Raw genomic sequence first — 21,490 nt, 5'->3', positions numbered from 1 at the left:
AGTGGCAGGCGATATGCAAATAAAGCCCTGCCCACGAGTTCTCGGGAAGGATAGATTGTGGGCGTGGCGAACTGCTTGAGTGGCGGGGATATGCAGATAAGGCCCGCCCCCGTTCCCCTCTGCCTGAAAAGATAGTGGGCGTGGCGCATGGCTTGAGTGACAGAAATTATGCAAACGAAGCCACGCCTCCCCCTCGAGGTTCTCTACCTGAAAAGCGCGACTGTGTGCTTGAGGGGCAAGTGATATGCAAAGAAAGCCACGCCTCTTGTTCGCTGTGCTTGAAAAGGGCAAGTGTGGGCGGGGCGCACAGCTTGAGTGGCCGGCATTATGCAAATTAGGCCACGCCTCCCTCTCGCGGTGTCCTGTCTGAAAAGCTCGACTGTGGGCGTGGCGCCGGGTTTGAGTGGCATACGGTATGCAAATGAAGCCATTCTTTCCCCCTCTGCCTGAAAAGAATGAGTGTGGGAATGGCGCTGAGCTTGAGTAGCGACGATATGCAAATAAAGCCACGCCCCCTCGCATTCTCTGCCTGAAAAGCCGCCTGTGGGCGTGGCGCAGAACTTGAGTGGCAGGCGGTATGCAAATAAATAAACCCCGCCCCGCCTTCTCCTTTTCTACTCTCACGGCGAGTGTGGGCGTGGCGCGGCTCTTGAGTGACGGGCGATATGGAGATGAGGCCCCGCCCCCGCCTCGCCCTCTCTGTTTCCAGTCACTGAGGAAGCGAAGGCGGCAGCTGGGCCCTCTCTCCGCCCTTTCCTCCCTCTTCCAACGCCATGGCGGCCACCGGGGTCTTGCCTTTCATCCGCGGGGTGGACCTCAGCGGCAACGACTTCAAGGTAAGTGCGGACGGGGCCTTTAACGCGCGTCCATCGCGCGACAACGCCCTCAAGCCCGGATTCCACCAGCCAGGCCTTTGGAAAGCCTTCCTTGAGTTCCTGTTGGCTGGAATGTGGCTCTAAGTCAGAGTAAACGCCTAGGATTCAGTGGGAAATAATAATGATGAATAATAATAGTAAAATATTGTTTTAAATCATCTCTTTAGACCTGCTATGTGTATATGTGTGTGTGTGTTTGTGTCTCTGTGTATAATTTGTTTGAAATCCAGTCCATTTTTACTTTAATAATATGTTAATTAATTCTATAACTCTTTCTATCCATCTATCTATCTATTTATGAGATATTTTGGGCAATCAATGCATATTAAAATAGCCTAGACATAATATAAAACAAAATAGAAAGAAAGTATTGCAATATACAATGGAAGGAAAGCTATAATAATAATAATACAGTGCTGATTGTCAGTGCTGATTGTTTTTAAGTCCAGGCCAAGGTCTTTAGGCGCTGCACCCAGTGTGCCGATCACCACTGGGACCACCTTGACTGGCTTGTGCCAGAGTTTTTGCAGTTCGATCTTTAAATCCTCATATCGTGTCAACTTTTGTATTATTATTATTATTATTATTATTATTATTATTGAAGGCTTTTATGGCCAGAATCACTGGGTTGTTGTAAGTTTTCTGGACTGTCTGGCCATGTTCTGGAAGCATTCTCTCCTGATGTTTCACCCACATCTAGGACAGGCATCCTCAGGGGTTGCGAGGTCTGTAGGAAACCTCTGGGGATGCCTGCCATAGATGGAGGCAAGGCATCAGGAGAGAATGCTTCTGGAACATGGCCATACAGCCCAGAAAACTCACAACAACCCATTATTATTATTATTATTATTATTATTATTATTATTATAAACACAACAAGATGAGCCCACAGCAGACAAGATCACACTGCTGGCTGATGTATTGGATCACACATCAGACACTTCCCAAGTGTCTAGGACTGTGTGATGTATCAGAGAATAATGCGTGCAGATCCCAGTCGGGTGGCCTTTTGCAACTGACAGGTGGTAATCTTGTCAGTGCTAATTGTGTTTAAGTGCAGGCCAAGGTTTTTAGGCGCTGCACCCAGTATGCCGATCACCACTGGGACCACCTTGGCTGGCTTGTGCCAGAGTCTTTGCAGTTCAATCTTTAAATGCTTATGATGATGATGATGATGATGATTATACACATATATGTACCCAAACATATACACACAAAACACATATACACAGACTGGGCCACAGCAACACATGGCAGGGGATGGCTAATAATGATGATGATGATACAAGGATTTAAAAATCGAATTGCAAAGAATCTGGCACAAACCAGTCAAGGTGGTCTCAGTGGTGATCGGCACACTGGGTGCACTGCCTCAATACCTTGGCCTGCACTTAAAAACAATCAGCACTGACAAAATTTCCACCTGTCAGCTGCAAAAGGCCACCCTACTGGGATCTGCATTCATTATTCACCAATGCATCACACAGTCCTAGACACTTGGGAAGGGTCTGACGTGTGATCCAATACAACAGCCAGCAGAGTGTCTGCTGTGGACTCATCTTGTTGTGTTTCAAATAATAATAATAATAGTAATAGTAATAATCCAATACAACAGCCAGCAGAGTGATCTTGTTTGCTGTAGACTCATATTGTTGTGTTTATAATAATAATGATGATGATAAATGATACATGTTTGGAAAAGGAGCAAAAAGGAAGCATTGCAAGTTCCAATGGAAGGAAAATAATAATAATAATAACAATCTTCTATATATAAATAAAAATGTAAATATAAAAACACATATACACAGACTGGGCCACAGCAACACATGGCAGGGGGCGGCTAGTCTATAGAAATAAAAATGTAATGTTCGTTTGTGGGATTAACATAACTCAAAAACCACTGGATGAATTGACACCAAATTTGGACACAAGACACCTATCAGGCCAACAATTGACCATCATTCATAAAAACATTGAAAAACGCAACAGAAGAGACTTAAGCAGCAAAAAAATAAAATAAAAAATACAATGCATGTGCAAAACCATATATATATATACACACACACATACACACACACACATATATACTCACACAAAGCACATATACACAGACTGGGCCATAGCAATGTGTGGCAGGGGACAGCTAGTTTATATAAATAAAAATGTAATGTTTGTTTGTAACTCAAAAACCACTGGACGAATGGACCAAATTTGGACACAATACACCTCTCAGGCCAATGAGTGACCATCACTCATAAAAACACTGAAAAACACAGTGGAAGGGACTTAAAAAGCCAACCCCCCCCCCCCCAAATACATTACAATGCATGCACAAAACCACATATATACACAAACACACATATATACACATATACACAAATATATACACACAAAAAACACATATACACAGACTGGGCCACCGCAACGCATGGCAGGGGATGGCTAGTAATAATAATAAGTGTCCTAGACACTTGGGAAGCGTCCGACGTGTGATCCAGTACAACAGCCAGCAGAGTGATCTTGTTTGCTGTGGACTCATCTTGTTGTGTTTCTAATAATAATAATAATAATAATATGAAGATGATGATGATGATGATAAATGATACATGTTTGAAAAGAGCAAAAGAAGTATTTTCAAGTCACACTGGAAGAAAAACCAATAATAATAATAATGATAATAATAATAATAAATAAAATATAACAAGCCATTTGAGCCAATGCCATCAAAGCCAGAATTGAAAAGTCGACGACAGATCCCAAGCGTAGATTTTGCAACGAAGCAGGCTAAACAATGAATTGCATCCTCGGCTGCTGCAAGAAGAACACACAGACGGACTACAAGCAGAGGCATAATACCATTGCTCTGATCATCCATTGGAACTTGTGCCGCAAATGCCATCTGCCTGTGAAAAATTGGTGGGATCACAAGCTTGAAAAAGTTACAGAAAATGAACACATCAAACTATTCTGGGGCTTCCTCACAATCATGGAAAAAAACAAAGTATGAATCGTCGATGTTGCAATCTCAGGCGACAGTAGAATTGAAGAGAAACAACTCAAAAAGCTGACATGAGGATTTAAAGATCAAACTGCAAAAACTCTGGCACAAGTCAGTCAAGGTGGTCCCAGTGGTGATCAACACACTGGGTGCAGTGCCTCAAGACCTTGGCCTGCACCTAAAATCAATTAGCACTGACGAAATTACCACCTGTCAGCTGCAAAAGGCCACCTTACTGGGATCTGTATGCATTATTTGCCGATACATCACACAGTCCTAGACACTTGGAAAGTGTCCGATGTCTGATCCAATACAACAGCCAGTAGAGTGATCTTGTCTGCTGTGGACTCATCTTGTTGTGTTTCAAATAATAATAATAATAATAATAATAATAATAATAATAATCCTGCTTTCCTCTCTTAAATGAGACTAAGAGCTACTTACCACATTAGAAGAAAGGCAATTAAAACCTATAATATATTAATATTCAAATAGAATTAAACCTATAGATGTCAAAACAAATCACTTAATCTCAGGTAAAACCATGAAAATGTTTTCAGTTTCCAAGCAAACCCATAAAGCCAAGAATGCGCCCCCACCTTCCCCAAAAGCCATATCCCTTCTGTTTTGGCTTGAAAGAATCCAGGAAGAATGCAGATGTATCCATTCAAGGTTTCTCTCCTCCTTCCTCCAAATATATATTTTGGGTAATTGCTCCAGACTTGTTTCTCTGCTTCTTTGCTTTGCTTGGAGGCAAACATATCCGGAAATTGGTTCCATGCCTCCATGCGATGGGATCCTGGAATCTGGAGTATCCCAAGGCTGCTGCATCCCGAACTACAAATCCCAGCATCCCGTCGCATGGAGCCAAAATAACAGGGAAAAGTGGTTCCAATCTGCATTCGTTATCACGCCATGCATTTGTTCCTTTTTGGCTCTTGGACCCATGGGTTGCACTACAGATCCCAAACGTGGGTTTGGTTACGTTTGCGGTTATATTTAGTCTCCGACTCTAGTTGTGATCCAGGAATATTTATGCTGTCATTGGCACACTGCACAGGTATATATTCCAAGATTATTATTATCATTATCCCAACATCAGATCCATTACCCCACATCTGAATTTAGGGGATGACATTATACAAGTATATAGTCAGCCCCTGTGTTCAGATAAGGTGGTGTCGTGGATTTTAAGTTGGGATGACGACGACAATGATCTTGGAATCTATCTGCAGCAACTCACAAACCATAATGTCAGACCCTAAATTAAGATAAATGTATTTCCAGGTGATGTCATGGATTTTTAAGGTGGAATGATGATGATATTTGTTTGTGATGTCATGGATTTTTAAGGTGGAATAATAATGATGATTTGTTTATGAGATTTTCTTTAAACTGTTTTGTATTGTTGTTTGTTATTGCTTTTATTATTGATGTATTGTGGGCTCGGCCTCATGTAAGCCGCACTGAGTCCCTTGGGGAGATGGTAGCGCAGTATAAATAAAGTTTTATATTATTATTATTATTATTATTTGAAACACAACAAGATTAATACTCAACAAACAAGGTCACTCTGCTGGCTGTATTATTATTATTATTATTATTATTATTATTATTATTATTGTATTATTATTTCAGAAATATATCTGCAACCTATAATGTCAGCTCCTAAATGCTGATAAATGCTTTTTAAAAGATGGTGTGATATATTTTAAGGTGGGATAATAATAATAATAATAATAATAATAATAATAATGACTCACAAACCACATCGGACCCTAAATTTGGATAAATGTTTTTAAAGGTGCTGTGATTGATTTTATTATTCCACCTTAAAATCAATCACAGCACCTTTAAAAACATTACTACTACTACTACTACTACTACTACTACTATTTCAGAATATATCTGTAAACAATGTCAGCTCCTAAATGCTAATAAATGCTTTAAAAGTGGTGTGATATATTTTAAGGTGGGGTAATAATAATAATAATAATAATAATGACTCACAAACCACATCGGACCCTAAATTTGGATAAATGTTTTTAAAGGTGCTGTGATTGATTTTATTATTCCACCTTAAAATCAATCACAGCACCTTTAAAAACATTATTATTATTATTATTATTATTATTACTACTACTACTACTACTATTATTTCAGAATATATCTGTAAACTATGTGAGCTCCTAAATGCTAATAAATGCTTTAAAAGTGGTGTGATATATTTTAAGGTGGGATAATAATAATAATAATAATAATAATAATAATAATTGTAATAATGACTCTGCAGCAACTCACAAAACATAATGTTGGACTCTAAATTCAGATCAATGTATTTAAAGGTGCTGTGATTGATTTTAAGGTGGAATAATGCTTATTATTATTATGGAATATGTCTGTAAACTATAATGTCGGACCCTACATTCAGATCAATGTATTTAGAGGTACTGTGATTGATTTTAAGGTGAAATGCTTATTATTATTATTATTATTATTATTATTATTATTTCAGAATATCTCTATAAACTGTAATGCCAGACCCTAAATTCAGATCAATGTATTTAAAGATGCTATGATTGATTTTAAGGTGGAATGCTTATTATTATTATTATTATTATTTTGGAATATATCTGTAATTATTGTAATGTTTATTTATTTATCTCCCCCAAGGGGATTCAAAGCAGCTTGACACAAAAGCATTGGTATCCAATTCGAAATACACAAATATACAAACATTAAACACAAACAGTATTAAAACATTCAGTCAAAATCCGCTATAATGTCAGACTCTAAATTCAGATAAATGCCAGTAAAGGTGATGTGATTGATTTTAAGGTGGAATGATCATCATTATCAACTCAGAATACATCTTCAAACTTTAATGTCAGCCTCAAAATGCCAACTAACATTTAAATAGTGATGTGATGGATTTTACAATGAGATAATAATCTATATATATGAAAATGTAGTGTTCATTTGTGGGAGAAACATAGCTCAGAAACCACTGGTCGAATTGACACAAAATTTTGACACAATACAGCTAACAGTCCAACAAGTGTCCATCACCCCTAAAGCACACACTCACAAAACCCCAGCAGAACAAACTTAAAAACCCAAAAGATACACCATATATACATATACACATACATTCATATACATTTACACATGCACACATTCATACACACACACATACACATATATATGCTTAAGCACACACAAATATACACACACATAGATATACATATGCGCATATATACATATACACATGCAGACACAAATATACATATATACACACATACATATACACATACATACACACATATATACACACAAATATGCATATAGACAAGCACATACATATACACAATATGCATATACATGTATAAACACATGAATACACGAATATATACACACACATATCTACACACACACATATCTACACACGCACATATACGCAAACACACATATATACACAAATATATATATATTTATTTATTTACTGCGCTTATATACCGCAATTCTCAGCCCTTTAAGGGCGACTCATTGCGGTGTAGGGTGACTCATTGCGGTGCACACATAAACACATATATTCACACACAAAACATATATACACAGACTAGGCCACAGCAACACATGGCAGGGGACGGCTAGTATCTAATATAATAATAAGTACAATAAAATATAATATAATAGTCCAAGTTAAAATATAATCAAATACGTATTAATATGTTTAGAATAAATATTAAAAACCAAATATAATACAGATAATAAAGATAATAATAGCAATAATATTAATAATGTTATGTTTCCCTTTAGGGCGGTTATTTCCCAGAACATGTCAAGTCTATGACCAGCTTGCGGTGGCTAAAGCTGAACCGGACCGGACTTTGTTATTTGCCGGAGGAATTGTCCTCCCTTCAGAAACTGGTAAGGAGGCACTTAAAGTGGTGTCAAACCGCATTTATTCTACAGTGTAGATGCACCCTATAGATATTTTTTGGCAAGCATTTTTGTCTTGTTTGTTTACAAACAGGAGCATCTCTCGGTGAGCCACAACAGCCTCACGACTCTCCATGGGGAACTCTCCGGACTCCCTTGCCTGCGGGTAAGTTTGGAATAACAACAACAACAATAACAACTCACTTATGGCTCCAAATGCTGATCTCTTCCAATCCCATTGTATGTTCTTGGGGTTCCTTGACTCATCCAATCCCATGACTTCCAAATTCTTTCAAGAGTTCTTTAGTTGTGTCTTTCTACAGGCAGAATGGGGTTGGACTAGATGATCTTTTGGGATCCCTTCCAACTCCTCTTCATCGATGTCGGTTCTACGTTTTGGTGCTGTGAAAATAACCGTTGCATTTTCGATTTAGGCCATTGTCGCCCGAGCAAACTCTTTGAAGAACTCCGGAGTTCCTGATGACATTTTCCAACTCGACGATCTTTCCGTCTTGGTAGGTTGCCTTGCTTTGCTTTCCATCTCGCCATGTGTATTGAATGATGCTTTTGTATTTGTATTATTGGATTTAATGATTTGTAAACCACTTTAGCCTTATTTAATTTTTATTTTTTTTGCCCAGGACTTGAGTTACAACCAGCTGACCGAGGTGCCTCGGGAGCTGGAGAATGCCAAGAACATGCTGGTGCTCAACCTGAAGCAGAACAGGTGAGCCAGGAGTTGTGGTTTTGCAAGGCCTTTGGGAGTTGCAGTTTGGCAAGATCTTTAGGAACTGTAGTTTTGCAAGAACTTTGGCTTTTGGGAGTTGCAGTTCTGCAAGGGCTTTGGCCTGTGGGAGTTGCAGTTTTGCATGGCCTTTGGCTTTTGGGAGTTATACTTTTGCAAGGCCTTTAAGAGTTGCAGTTTGGCAAGATCTTTAGGAACTGTAGTTTTGCAAGACTTTTGGCTTTTGGGAGTTGCAGTTCTGCAAGGGCTTTGGCTTTTGGGAGTTGCAGTTTGGTAAGATTTTTATGAACTGTAGTTTTGCAAGACCTTTGACTTTTGAGAGTTGCAGTTTTGCAAGGACTTTGAGAGTTGCAGTTTGGCAAGATTTTTATGAACTGTAGTTTTGCAAGACTTTTGGCTTTTGGGTGTTGCAGTTTGGCAAGATCTTTAGGAACTGTAGTTTTGCAAGACTTTTGGCTTTTGGGAGTTGCAGTTCTGCAAGACTTTTGGCTTTTGGGTGTTGCAGTTTTGCAAGGCCTTTGAGAATTGTAGTTCTGCAAGGCCTTTGACCTTTGGCAGTTGCAGTTTTGCAAGGCCTTTGAGAATTGTAGTTTTGCAAGGCATTTGGGAGTTGCAGTTTTGCAAGGTCTTTGGGAATTGTAGTTCTGCAAAGCCTTTGGACTTTGGGAGTTGCAGTTTTGCAAGGCCTTTTGGCATTATAGTTCTGCAATCCTTTGGCCTTGGAGAGTTGTAGTTTTGCAAACACTTTGGCCTTTGGGAGTTGCAGTTTTGCAGTGCCATTGGCCTTTGGGAGTTGCAGCTTTGCAAGGTCTTTGGGAATTGTATCTTCTGGTGGCCCAGACTTGCCTTTTGGCGTAAATGGGATGCCTCCGGTCCCTTTCCCCTCCAGCATCGACAGCATCCCCAACCAGCTCTTCATCAACCTAACCGACCTGCTTTACCTGGACCTGAGCGACAACAAGCTGGAGAGCCTCCCGCCCCAAATGCGGCGCCTGGTCCACCTCCAGACCTTGATCCTGAATAACAACCCGCTTCTCCACGCCCAGCTAAGGTGAGGGAAGGGCTGGGCACACCTGGCAGACCACTCAGGTAGGAGGAGGGGTTGGCCAGCCGGCCAGTAGACTCGAATAAAAGGACAGGTCAGTCTCCTGACAGATCAAAGGAGAGGTCAACTGGGCGACAGGTAGAAGCATGGGCCAGGCAGCAGACTTATAGACTCAGGTAGAAGACGGGTTGGCTGGGCAATGGACTCCGGAAGAAGGATAGTTCGGCTAACTGGCCAATGGACTCAGATCAAAGGACATGGCAGCTGGTCGGTGGCCTCAGATCGGAAGAAGGACCAGCCAGCCGAAGGACTCAGGTAAAAAGACAAATTGTGTGGCATCAGGTTCAGGTAGAAGGATGGATTGGCTGGCCAGTGGACTCAGGTAGGAGGACAGGTTGGGGGAACTTTGGGCTCAGGTAAAAAGATGCATCAGCTGACTAATGGACAGGTTGGCCAACAGATGGATAAAGGAATCTGGCCAGTAGATTTAGGGAGAAGGACAAGTCAACTGGTAGAAGCTGGCAGACAGGTAGGAGGATGGGTTGGCTGGCCAACAGATGGGTTGCCCATGGACTTGTATAAAAGGACAAGTTGGATAGGTTGTGGACTTGGATAGAGGGACAGGTGATTGGACTTTGAGCTCAGGCAATAATAAGAATAACAACAAAAATAATAATGGATTCAGGTAGAAGGACAGGTGAGTGGGCTCAGGCAAAATCTCATCTAAAAGGACAGGTGAATGGACTTTGAGCTCAGGTAAAACAATAATAATAATAATAATAATAATAATAATAATAATAATAGGTGAATGGAGTTTGGGCTCAGGCAAAACAACAATAGACTCTGGAAGCACAGGTGAGTGGACTTTGGGCTCAGGTAAAATAACAACAACAACAGACTAAGGTAAAAGAACAGGTGAATGGCATTTGGGCTCAGGTAAAACAACAATAATAATAGACTCAGGTAAAAAGGACAGGTGAATGGAGTTTGGGCTCAGGTAAAAATACTAATAGACTTTGGGTGCACAGGTGAGTGGGCTCAGGTAAAACAGTAATAATAGACTCAGGTAAAAGAACAGATAGAGTTTGGGCTCAGATAAAATAATAATAACAATAACAACAGCAGACTAAGGTAAAAGGACAGATGAATGGAGTTTGGGCTCAGGTAAAACAATAATAATGGACCTCGGATGCACAGGTGAGTAGACTTTGGGCTCAGGTAAAACAGTAATAATAGACTCAGGTAAAAGAACAGATGGAGTTTGGGCTTAGATAAAATAATAATAATAATAATAATAATAATAATAATAATAATAATAATAATAACAACAACAACAACAGACTAAGGTAAAATAACAGGTGAAGTTTGGGCTCAGGTAAAACAATAATAATAGACTCTGAAAGCACAGGTGAGTGGACCTTGGGCTAAAAGGACAGGTGAATGGGCTCAGATAAAACAACAGCAACAATAATAATAACAACAGACTAAGGTAAAAGAACAGGTGAATGGAGTTTAGACTCAGATAAAACAATAATAATAATAAACTCAGGTAAAAGGACAGGTGAATGGAGTTTGGATTCAGATAAAACAGTAATAATAACAGACTAAGGTAAAAGGACAGATGAACGGAGTTTGGACTCAGGTAAAACAACAATAATAATAAACTCAGATAAAAGAACAGGTGAACGGAGTTTGGATTCAGGTAAACAACAATAATAATAAACTCAGGTAAAAGGAAAGGCGAATGGAGTTTGGATTCAGGTAAAACAATAATAATAAACTTAGGTAAAAGGAAAGGTGAATGGAGTTTGGATTCAGGTAAAACAATAATAAACTCAGGTAAAAGGACAGGTGAATGGAGTTTGGATTTAGGTAAAACAATAATAATAATAAATTCAGGTAAAAGGACAGGTGAATGGAGTTTGGGATCAAGTAAAACAGTAATAATAATAAACTCAGGTAGAAGGACAGGTGAATGGAATTTGGGCTCAGGTAAAACAGTAATAATAACAGACTAAGGTAAAAGGACAGGTGAATGGACTTTTGGCTCAGGTAAGATAATAATGATAATAATGGAAGGTAGAAGGATAGGTGAATTGACTTTGGATAATAATAATAATAATAATAATAGGCTGAGGTAGAAGGATAGGTGAATTGACTTTGGGTTCAAGTGAAAGAATGGGTTGGCTGGCCGTGGGTCTCTGCCATTTCCTAGCAAGGTGCAAAGCTTCTCCTCTCTGGCTCCCTTGCACCAGAACATCAGATGCAGGCTGCTGCGCATTATATTAAATCATAAAATATATTTATTATGCTGCGCATTATATGTTCAATTAGAAGGATTATGCATTATACCACACATAATATTAAATTAGGAAACTTCTTCACACCCGCCTCTCTCCAAGGCTCACAACCTATAACTAAAACCATTTAAAAGGCAGATTGAAAACACATTGTGTGCAAACCATTCTTCATTCAAACCATCCCTTCCAATACAAATGTCAATTTAATATTCATGGTTTAAAACAGGTTTCCTTCTTTCTGTTGAAATTGTCCACATGCTTCTTGTGTATTTTAATGGCTTCTCTGTGTAGTTTGACATGGTGTTTGTTTGAGTGGTCCAACATTTCTGTGTTCACAAATAATATACTGTGTCCAATTTGGTTTATTAGGCACTTTCAAAATTAGGACAGTAAATAAAGAGCACCACAAAAAAAAAAAAACACCCAGGGGAATTCCTGACATGAAACAGTCAGGGCCAACTAACACCTCCCAACGAAGGATTCCTCCAGGCAGGCAGCAGCCAGGCTTTGAAGCTGCAAGGCCATTAAATGCTAATCAAGCTGGCCAATTGCAACTTTCACACTTGCCTCCGTCAGACAAGAGTTTTTTCTCTCTCCCTGGACATTATTCCCCAGATATATAAACTCCCACTTGCCTAGTTTCTAACAGACCTCACAACCTCTGAGGATGCCTGCCATAGATGTGGGTGAAACGTCAGGAGAGAATGCTTCTGGAACATGGCCAAACAAGCCCTGAAATCTCACAACCCAGTAATTCCCACCATGAAAGCATTCAATAAAACAGAATAGTAATAGTAAAATAATAATAATAATAATAATAACAACAACAACAACAATAATGGACTCGGGCTCAGGTAATAGTAATAATAATAATAATAATAATAATAATAATAATAATAATAATGTAATAATGGACTCAAGTAGAAGGACGTGAATGAACTTTGGGCTCAGGTAAAACAATATAATAATAATAATAATAATAATAATAATAATAATAATAATGGACTTGAGTAGAAGGATAGGTGAATGGACCTTGTTGCTCAGGTAACAATAACAACAACAATAATAATAGAGTTTGGTAGAAGGACAGGTAAATTGACCTTTTGCTCAGGTAACAACAATAATAATAACAATAACAATAATAATAGATTTTGGTAGAAGGACAGGTAAATGGACCTTTTGCTCAGGTAACAACAACAACAACAACAATAACAATAATAGACTTCGGTAGAAGGATAGGTGAATGGACCTTTTGCTTAGGTAACAGTAACAACAACAACAATAGACTTTGGTAGAATGATAGGTGAATGGACCTTTTGTTCAGGTAACAATAATAATAACGAACTTAGGTAGAAGGACAGGTGAATAGACTTTGGGCTCAGGTAAAAATAATAGTAATGATATAATAATAGATTCAGGTAGAATAATAATAATAATAATAATAAAAACATCAACAGTAATAGTCATAACATGTTTGTCTTCTCTTCCAAAATGGAAGGCAATTGCCAGCCATGGTGGCCTTGCAGACGCTGCACCTTCGGAATACACAACGCACCCAAAGCAACCTCCCTACAAGTTTGGATGGATTGGTCAACCTCTCAGGTCAGCCATCAAAGGATTCGGGGAAGGAGCCCAGTTTGGAGTCTCCGACAGTATTGTGCTAATGAGACATCCTGTTAATTGCATTCACTTGTAGGGTGAATTCGCTAATTGAGTGCAACAGACATGCTCTGCTAACAACTATTAGAATGGCTTGAAAATGTGAAAGGGATCCGGTGGATCCTCCTTCTCTGGAGGCTTTTAAGCAGAGGCTGGATGGCCATCTGTCAGGAAGGCTTTGGTTGTGTTTTTGGCAGAGGGGGGTTGGCCTAGGTGGCCTTTGGGAGTCTCTTCCACCTCAAGGCTCTTAGAATCCTAGAGTTGGAAGAGACCACAAGGTCCATCCAAGCCAACCATAAAATAAAACACCATCTAATCCCTCCCGACAGATGCCCATGTAACTGCTTGAAAACCTCCAGAGAATGAGACTCAATTATTATCAAAGATAACTGTTATAGCATCCTATAGTTGGAAAAAAACCCATTCCCATCCAGGCCAATCATAAGGTAAAACACCATTTGATCCCTCCTGACAGATGCCCATCTAACTGCTTGAAAACCTCCAGAGAAGGAGACTCGATCATTATTACTATCAAAGATAATTGTTATAGAATCCTAGAGTTGGAAAAAAACCTCAAGGACCACCCAAGCCAGCTATGGAGAAAAACACCATCCAATCCCTCCCGACAGATGGCCATCTAACTGCTTGAAAATCTCCAGAGAAGGAGACTCAATCATTAATATTATCAAAGTTAATTGTCATAGAATCCTAGAGTTAGAAAAAACCCCAAGGCCCATCCAGGCCAACCATAAAGTAAAATACCCACCGATCCCTCCTGACAGATGGCCATCTAACTGCTTGACAATCTCCAGAGGAGACTTGATCATTATTATTATCAAAGATAATTGTTATAGAATCCTAGAGTTGGAAAAAACCCCAAGGTCCATCCAGGCCAACTATGAAGAAAAACACCATCCAATCCCTCCTGACAGATGGCCATCTAGCTGCTTGAAAACCTCCAGAGAAGGAAGGAGTCTCCACCAAGCTCTATTCCTGTGGATTGGCTTTTTAGCTGCGGCATCACACTGTTGGCTCATGTTCAGCTTGTGGCTCTACTAATACTCTAGATCCCTTTTGCATGGACCGTTTCCAAGCCAGATGTGGAAAGAACTGGCTTGGAAAGCAGCAAGGGTGTCTTTATTTTCTCACCTGTAGCCGTAGGTGTCTCAGGTGTGCTCTCTGCCTCTTTTCCCCTTTCCCTACAGATGTGGACCTCTCCTGCAACGAACTGACCCGGGTCCCCGAGTGCCTTTACACTTTGTCCAACCTCCGCCGCCTGAATCTGAGCACCAACCAGATTTCGGAGCTGTCCCTCTGCATCGACCAGTGGACTCACCTGGAGACCCTCAACCTGTCCAGGAATCAGCTCACCTCTTTGCCGGTAAGCGGAGCCCTTCATCCGCGGAAGGGACAATGCCAGGACGATGGGCCTTGGAGTGAAGGGCACACAGTCAGCAAAGCGAGCCTCTGAAGAAGCGACGGAGCAGGCCCTTATTGTAACCCTCACCTTTTCCCACACCTGCAGTCTGCCATTTGCAAGCTGACCAAGCTGAAGAAGCTCTACCTGAACTCCAACAAGCTGGACTTCGATGGCATCCCCTCCGGCATCGGGAAGCTGGCCAACCTGGAGGAGTTCATGGCCGCCAACAATAACCTGGAGCTCGTTCCAGAAAGTCTGTGCAGGTAAAGCCCCCTTCCCATGTGCAGGTAAAGCCCTCCTTCAACTCTGCAGGTAAAACCCCTTCACATATTGAGTAAAGCTCTCCTTCACCTATGCAGGTAAAGCTCTCCTTTACCTGTGCAGGTAAAAACCCTCTTTACCTGTGCAGGTTAAACTCTCTATTGCCTGTGGAGATGAAGCCCTCCTTTACCTGTGCAGATAAGCACCACTTTTACTAGTGCACATAAACCCCCTTTACCTGAGCAGTAAAACCTGCTTTTACCTGTGGAGATGTTCTCCTTTACATGTCCAGGTAAACCCTGCGTTTACCAATGCAGGTAAACCCCATTTCCAGTTCAGGTAAGACCCTCTTTTACCTGTGGAGATGAAGCCCTCCTTTACCTGTGCAGGTAAACCCCTTTTACCTGTGTAGGTTAAAGATTAGGATGCTTCTGGAACATGGCCAGCCAGCCTGGAAAACTCACAGCAACCCTGTGATTTCAGCCACGAAAGCCTTCAACAGCACATATATTGTATTGTTTTAGCACTGTTTACTGTTTTGAGTTTCCTTTATGAGCGAAAAAGCAAATGATGATGATGATGGAATCAACTCTAAAACTGGGTTGGCAAAACAACAACTGCTGGTAGCAGAATAATAATAATAATAATAATAATAAGAAGAAGAAGAAGAAGAAGAAGAACAGCAACAGCACAACAACAGTCTTGAAATTGAGTTGGCAAAACAATTTCCTCTGGCAACAGCATAATTAATATTATACTATAATACTACATAATATAATAAATGTATTATAATATAATATATATTATATTATCATACTATAGAATAGATTATAATACTATATAAGATACTAAATATTATACTGTATAATGTAATGCATATTATACTATAATACTGTATAATATAATAAATATATGATATATCATACATATAATGCTATGTAATATAATAAATATTACACAATGTTTTTATTTATTTATTTATTTATTAGATGCACTTATTGACCGCCATTCTCAGCCCTTACGGGCGACTCATGGCGGTGTACAGTACACATAAAAAGACAGTTACAGAGGCCAGTATCAACAACATATGACTATACAACAAATACAAACTACATAAAAATCCGCTTCGTCTCTTAGTAGAATCATAGCCAGTCTCATTTTCCTTATACCATTCCAGTTCTCATTACCGTAATGTTGTTGCTTAGCACTTAATTAAATGCCCTCTCGAACAGCCAGGTCTTAAGGCTTTTTCGAAAGGACATGAGGGAGGGCGCCTGTCTGATGTGTGCCGGGAGAGTGTTCCACAGCCGGGGGGCCACCACCGAGAAGGCCCTCTCCCTCGTCCCCGCCAGCCGTGCCTGTGATGCAGGCGGGATCGAGAGAAGGGCCTCCCCAGACGATCTCAAGGTCCTCGTGGGCTCGTAGGCCAAGATGCGGTCTGTAATAAGAGCTTTCTCCACAGACGCTTGTCAATGCAAGTAAATATCAGAGCATGGCAGTATCCATGGACTCGTATATATAATGATGATGATCATTATTATTGGGGACAACTTTGAAACTAGGTTACCAAAACAATTTCCATTTGCAACTGCATAATAAATTGACTTCAGCCAGCATTTACTAACTAATGAGAGTTTTCCCTGTCAGTTACTGTCAGTGCAGGCAAATATTACTGTGGCCAGAGCATGGCAGCACCCATAGACCAGTATCCATATGCATAGCTGTCGGAAGCAGGCATGCATCATAAATGGAGGAGAGGCAAATGTGTCACGCCTCAAATATACATGGCAAGTAAACACAGAAGAGTGTCTTAGGGCTGTTCAGCAGTGGAACTCTCTGCCTCGAAGTCTGGTAGAAGCGCCTTCCTTGGAAGCTTTTGAGGAGAGACTGGATGGCCATCTGTTGGGAGTGCTTTGATTGTGCTTTTCCTACATGAAGGCAGAAGGAGGTTGGACTAGATGGCCTTAGGGGTCCCTTCCAGCTCTGTAAGCCTATGATTCTATAATTCAATTATCTCTCTCTCTCTCCATAGATGTGCGAAACTGAAGAAGCTGGTTTTGAACAAGAACCGCCTGGTCACTTTGCCGGAAGCCGTCCATTTCCTGATAGACATCGAGGTGGGACTTCTGGGGTCTTGCAGAATAATTTGCAACCTGATATGGCTTGCTTGGATTTATTTATTTTTAGTCTGATGGGTAGCCAAGGTATGTGCGATTTAGATATCCGTTCCTGGCCGCTTGGGATATAGAGTAGATTAGGGGATAAAAGTGTCAAGTATAGAATCTGTAGTCAGACGAAGCAATGTTGGAATTGAGTCAAGACTTCATCTCAGGTCCCTGGAAGCCTTGCTATGTGAGATTTGGACTAGGCTGAAACCTGGTCATTGAGTGACCTTGGTCAAGAAGTCACACTCTTTCAGCCTTGGAAGAAAGCAAACACTCTGAGAAAATACGGTCAAGAGAACCCAATAAAAGGATTGCCATGCTCTTGGCAACTTCCTTGTTATTCTGGGATTTAATCTCGATTCTCGACCCACTCTCTAAGATCCTGAATATTCTTTCAATCCTCAAATTGCTCCCGAACTACCAGATAGGTTGAGTATCCCTTATCCAAAAGTATTTTGAAATATTTCCAATAGATCATGAGATATATCTGGGAGAGGGGACCCAAGGCTCAACACTAATACATGATATGCATAAATAGAATATGCATAATAATTTTGTGTACGGAAAGAAGTGTGTATACATTGAACCATCAGATATCTGTTGCCCTCCAGGTCAGGAAGCCCTCTGACTTTAAACACTACACAGCTGAGTAAAATGCAAGCAGTTTATTGAAGACTAGCCGTCCCATGCCACGCGTTGCTGTGGCCCACATAGGGGTTCTGTGTGGGAGGTTTGGCCCAATTCTATTGTTGTTGTAGTTCACCTACAATCACAGAATGCTCTGTGATTGTAGGTGAACTATAAATCCCAGCAACTACAACTCTCAAATGTCAAGATTTTATTTTCCCTAAACTCTACCAGTGTTCACATTTGGGCATATTGAGTATTCTTGTAGAGTTTGGTCCAGATCCATCATTGTTTGAGTCCATAGTGATCTTTGGATGTAGGTGAACTACAACTCCAAAACCAAAGGACACTGCCCACCAAACACTTCCAGTATTTTCTCTTGGTCATGGGAGTTCTGTGTGCAAAATTTGGTTCAATTCCATCATTGGTGGGGTTCAGAATGTTATTTGATTGTAGGTGAACTATAAATCCCAGCAACTACAACTCCCAAATGACAAAATCAATTTTTTTGAGTGAAGGACATACATTGGGTTGTTAGGTGTTTTGTGTCCAAATTTGGTGTCAATTCGTCCAGTGGTTTTTGAGTTTTGTTAATCTCAGAAACGAACATTACATTTTTATTTATATAGATCATCAAAAGCAACAGCAGTAAAAGCAATCCACAGAAATAGGTAAATCCAATTAGGTAGAAAGATAGATAGGAGCAAATAGTCCAGGCCATTAGTCCTTCAAAGTTCATGAAAACAAACACTGGAATTTCCAAGGCAAAGTCCCAAAACTTGAGCATGAATCAAACAAGACACTTCAGCATGGAAATTACAAGGCACTTGATACAAGAATCTATCCAAGGCAAGGCTTCCAGGGACCTGAGATGAAGTCTTGACTCAATTCCAACATTGCTTCGTCTGACTACAGATTCTATACTTGACACTTTTATCCCCTAATCTACTCTATATCCCAAGCGGCCAGGAATGGATTTCTTCTCAGCCTTGAATCTGCAATCAGTCTCTCCTGCAATCTGGCAGAGCGCCTGAGAGCTTGGGGTTTGTTTTGGTTTGGTTTTTTTGCTGACTGAAATCACTTCTCCTATCTACTGGCTCATTAATTTCTGCAGCTGGCCCAGGTGCCAAGCCTTTCTCAGGGAATTCTCTGGTAGCAATTGAGGCCCAGGAAACAGACCATCACCCCCAAACTCTTCAGGAACATTCCCATCAGAAAAGTCACATTGAACAGGAATCTCATTGTCATTCTCTGCATCTAGAGCAACCTCATAATTAGACACACGAACGTCATTGTCCCTCCCAACATCCAGAGAACCCTGATCATTAGACACAATCAGAGGCTGGACTCCAACAATATCATTCTCTCAGTTTTGGAGCATTTTGGATGTCCGGATAAGGGACACTCAACTTGTGCTGCTACATCTCCAAAAATAACATTTTATTTATTGTGAGAGTTGCCATTTTTTCTTCTGAGGCTGAAAGAGTGTGACTTGCCCAATGGGTTCTGTGACGGAGCAGGGATTTGAACTGAGTCTCTCGGCATCACATAAGTAAGCTATGATGCCATTCTTGCTTTAGGAAATACATTCAAAGTGACTTTGTCATTATTGCCTTCTTTTGAAATATTCTTAGGACACGGAGACAGAGCGGTAATTGTATTGTTGAAGGCTTTAGAAGCATTCTCTCCTGATGTTTCGCCTGCAACTATAGCAGGCATCCTCAGAGGTTGTCAGGTCTGTTGGAAACTAGGAAAATGGGGTTTATATATCTGTGGAAAGTGCACGGTGGGAGAAAGAACTCTTGTCTGTTGGAGCTCGGTGTGAATGTTTCAATTGGCCACCTTGATTAGCATTTGATAGCCTGACAGGTTTTAGGTGTGACTTGTTACTGCCTGGAGGAATCCTTTGTTGAGAGGTGATTAGCTGTTCCTGATTGTTTCTTGTCTGGAGTTCTCCTGTGTTTGAGTTTTGTTCTTTATTTACTGTTAAAATTTTAGAATTTCTTAATACTCTAAAATTATAACAGTAAATAAAGAACAAAACTTTTTTCCCATTAATACTCTTAATTACTGAATGTTTGCAATGCCAAAGTTATGTTAATTAGCTGCGCAGAAATTGCTTCCCCCCCCCCCCGCCGCCACCATGTCCACCTTCGTGGGGTGAAGCCCTATGATGGTGTTCTTTCCTTTTGTTAGGTCTTGGATGTCCGTGAAAACCCCAACTTGGTCATGCCCCCCAAACCGGTGGACCGGACCTCGGAATGGTACAACATCGACTTCTCGCTCCAAAACCAGCTGCGCCTGGCGGGCGCCTCTCCTGCCACTGTAGCGGCTGCTGCTGGGGGTGAGTTCTTCAACTTTTCAATAAAGATGTAGTGTAGTTATTTCCAATCATAGGATCATAGAATCCTAGAGTTGGAAGAGACCTTATGGGCCATGCAGTCCAACCCCCTGCCAAGAAGCAGGAATATTGCCTTCAAATAGGTTATGGAAGTTCCGATAGAAATACGGTATCTATCGATCTACCTTGTCCTTATTTTTTTTTTCCTTTTTGGGGCCTGCAGGGAGCAGCCCCCGAGATCCTTTGGCCCGGAAGATGCGCTTGCGGCGACGTAAGGATTCCACGCAGGACGACCAGGCCAAGCAGGTGCTCAAGGGCATGTCGGACGTGGCGCAGGAGAAGAACAAGAAGATGGAGGTGCGGAGAGGTCCAAAGGGGGGACCCCGACAGCATCGCACATTCAGACATGCGTCACCCAGAATTCTAATTTTAAGGCTGTAACTCCCTTACTTTCCTAGTAGTTAATTACAAAGATCCATGACCTTTCTTCCATTGAACTACTAGGATTCCTTACTCTTCCTTTATTGAACTACTAGACACCCTGGCCATCCTCCCATTGAACTACTAGGATCCCTGACCCTTCCTCCATCCAAATACTAGGATCCCTGACCCTTCCTCCATCCAAATACCAGGATCCCTGACCCTTCCTCCACCCAAATACTAGGATCCCTGACCCTTCCTCCATCCAAATACTAGGATCCTTGACCCTTCCTCCATCCAAATACTAGGATCCTTGACCCTTCCTCCATCCAAATACTAGGATCCCTGACCCTTCCTCCATCCAAATACTAGGATCCCTGACCCTTCCTCCATCCAAATACTAGGATCCTTGACCCTTCCTCCATCCAAATACTAGGATCCTTGACCCTTCTCCAAATACTAGGATCCTTGACCCTTCCTCCATACAAATACTAGGATCCTTGACCCTTCCTCCATCCAAATACTAGGATCCCTGACCCTTCCTCCATCCAAATACTAGGATCCCTGACCCTTCCTCCATCCAAATACTAGGATCCCTGACCCTTCCTCCATCCAAATACTAGGATCCCTGACCCTTCCTCCATCCAAATACTAGGATCCCTGACCCTTCCTCCATCCAAATACTAGGATCC

The 21,490-nt window shown here is 41.0% G+C and overlaps 1 protein-coding gene across 1 annotated transcript in view; it reads left to right on the top strand.

The window, feature by feature from the left end:
* The first annotated feature begins 703 nt into the window (after window positions 1-703).
* The window catches only part of LOC132782109 (protein flightless-1 homolog), a 48,698-nt gene continuing 27,911 nt past the window's right edge, over window positions 704-21,490 (top strand). The window contains exons 1-12 of the mRNA XM_067461551.1: window positions 704-836; window positions 7,693-7,803; window positions 7,910-7,981; window positions 8,250-8,330; window positions 8,457-8,542; window positions 9,450-9,611; window positions 13,404-13,507; window positions 14,770-14,945; window positions 15,090-15,247; window positions 17,278-17,362; window positions 20,234-20,381; window positions 20,602-20,735. Of these exons, the coding sequence (XP_067317652.1) occupies window positions 774-836; window positions 7,693-7,803; window positions 7,910-7,981; window positions 8,250-8,330; window positions 8,457-8,542; window positions 9,450-9,611; window positions 13,404-13,507; window positions 14,770-14,945; window positions 15,090-15,247; window positions 17,278-17,362; window positions 20,234-20,381; window positions 20,602-20,735 (1,380 nt within the window). The 5' untranslated portion in view covers window positions 704-773. The remainder of the gene's footprint in view (window positions 837-7,692; window positions 7,804-7,909; window positions 7,982-8,249; window positions 8,331-8,456; window positions 8,543-9,449; window positions 9,612-13,403; window positions 13,508-14,769; window positions 14,946-15,089; window positions 15,248-17,277; window positions 17,363-20,233; window positions 20,382-20,601; window positions 20,736-21,490) is intronic.

Source organism: Anolis sagrei, chromosome Y (assembly GCF_037176765.1).
Source record: "Anolis sagrei isolate rAnoSag1 chromosome Y, rAnoSag1.mat, whole genome shotgun sequence".
Classification (NCBI taxonomy): Eukaryota; Metazoa; Chordata; class Lepidosauria; order Squamata; family Dactyloidae; genus Anolis; species Anolis sagrei.
Note: the sequence above shows the minus strand (reverse complement) of the source record. Positions and strands in the feature narration are given on the sequence as shown.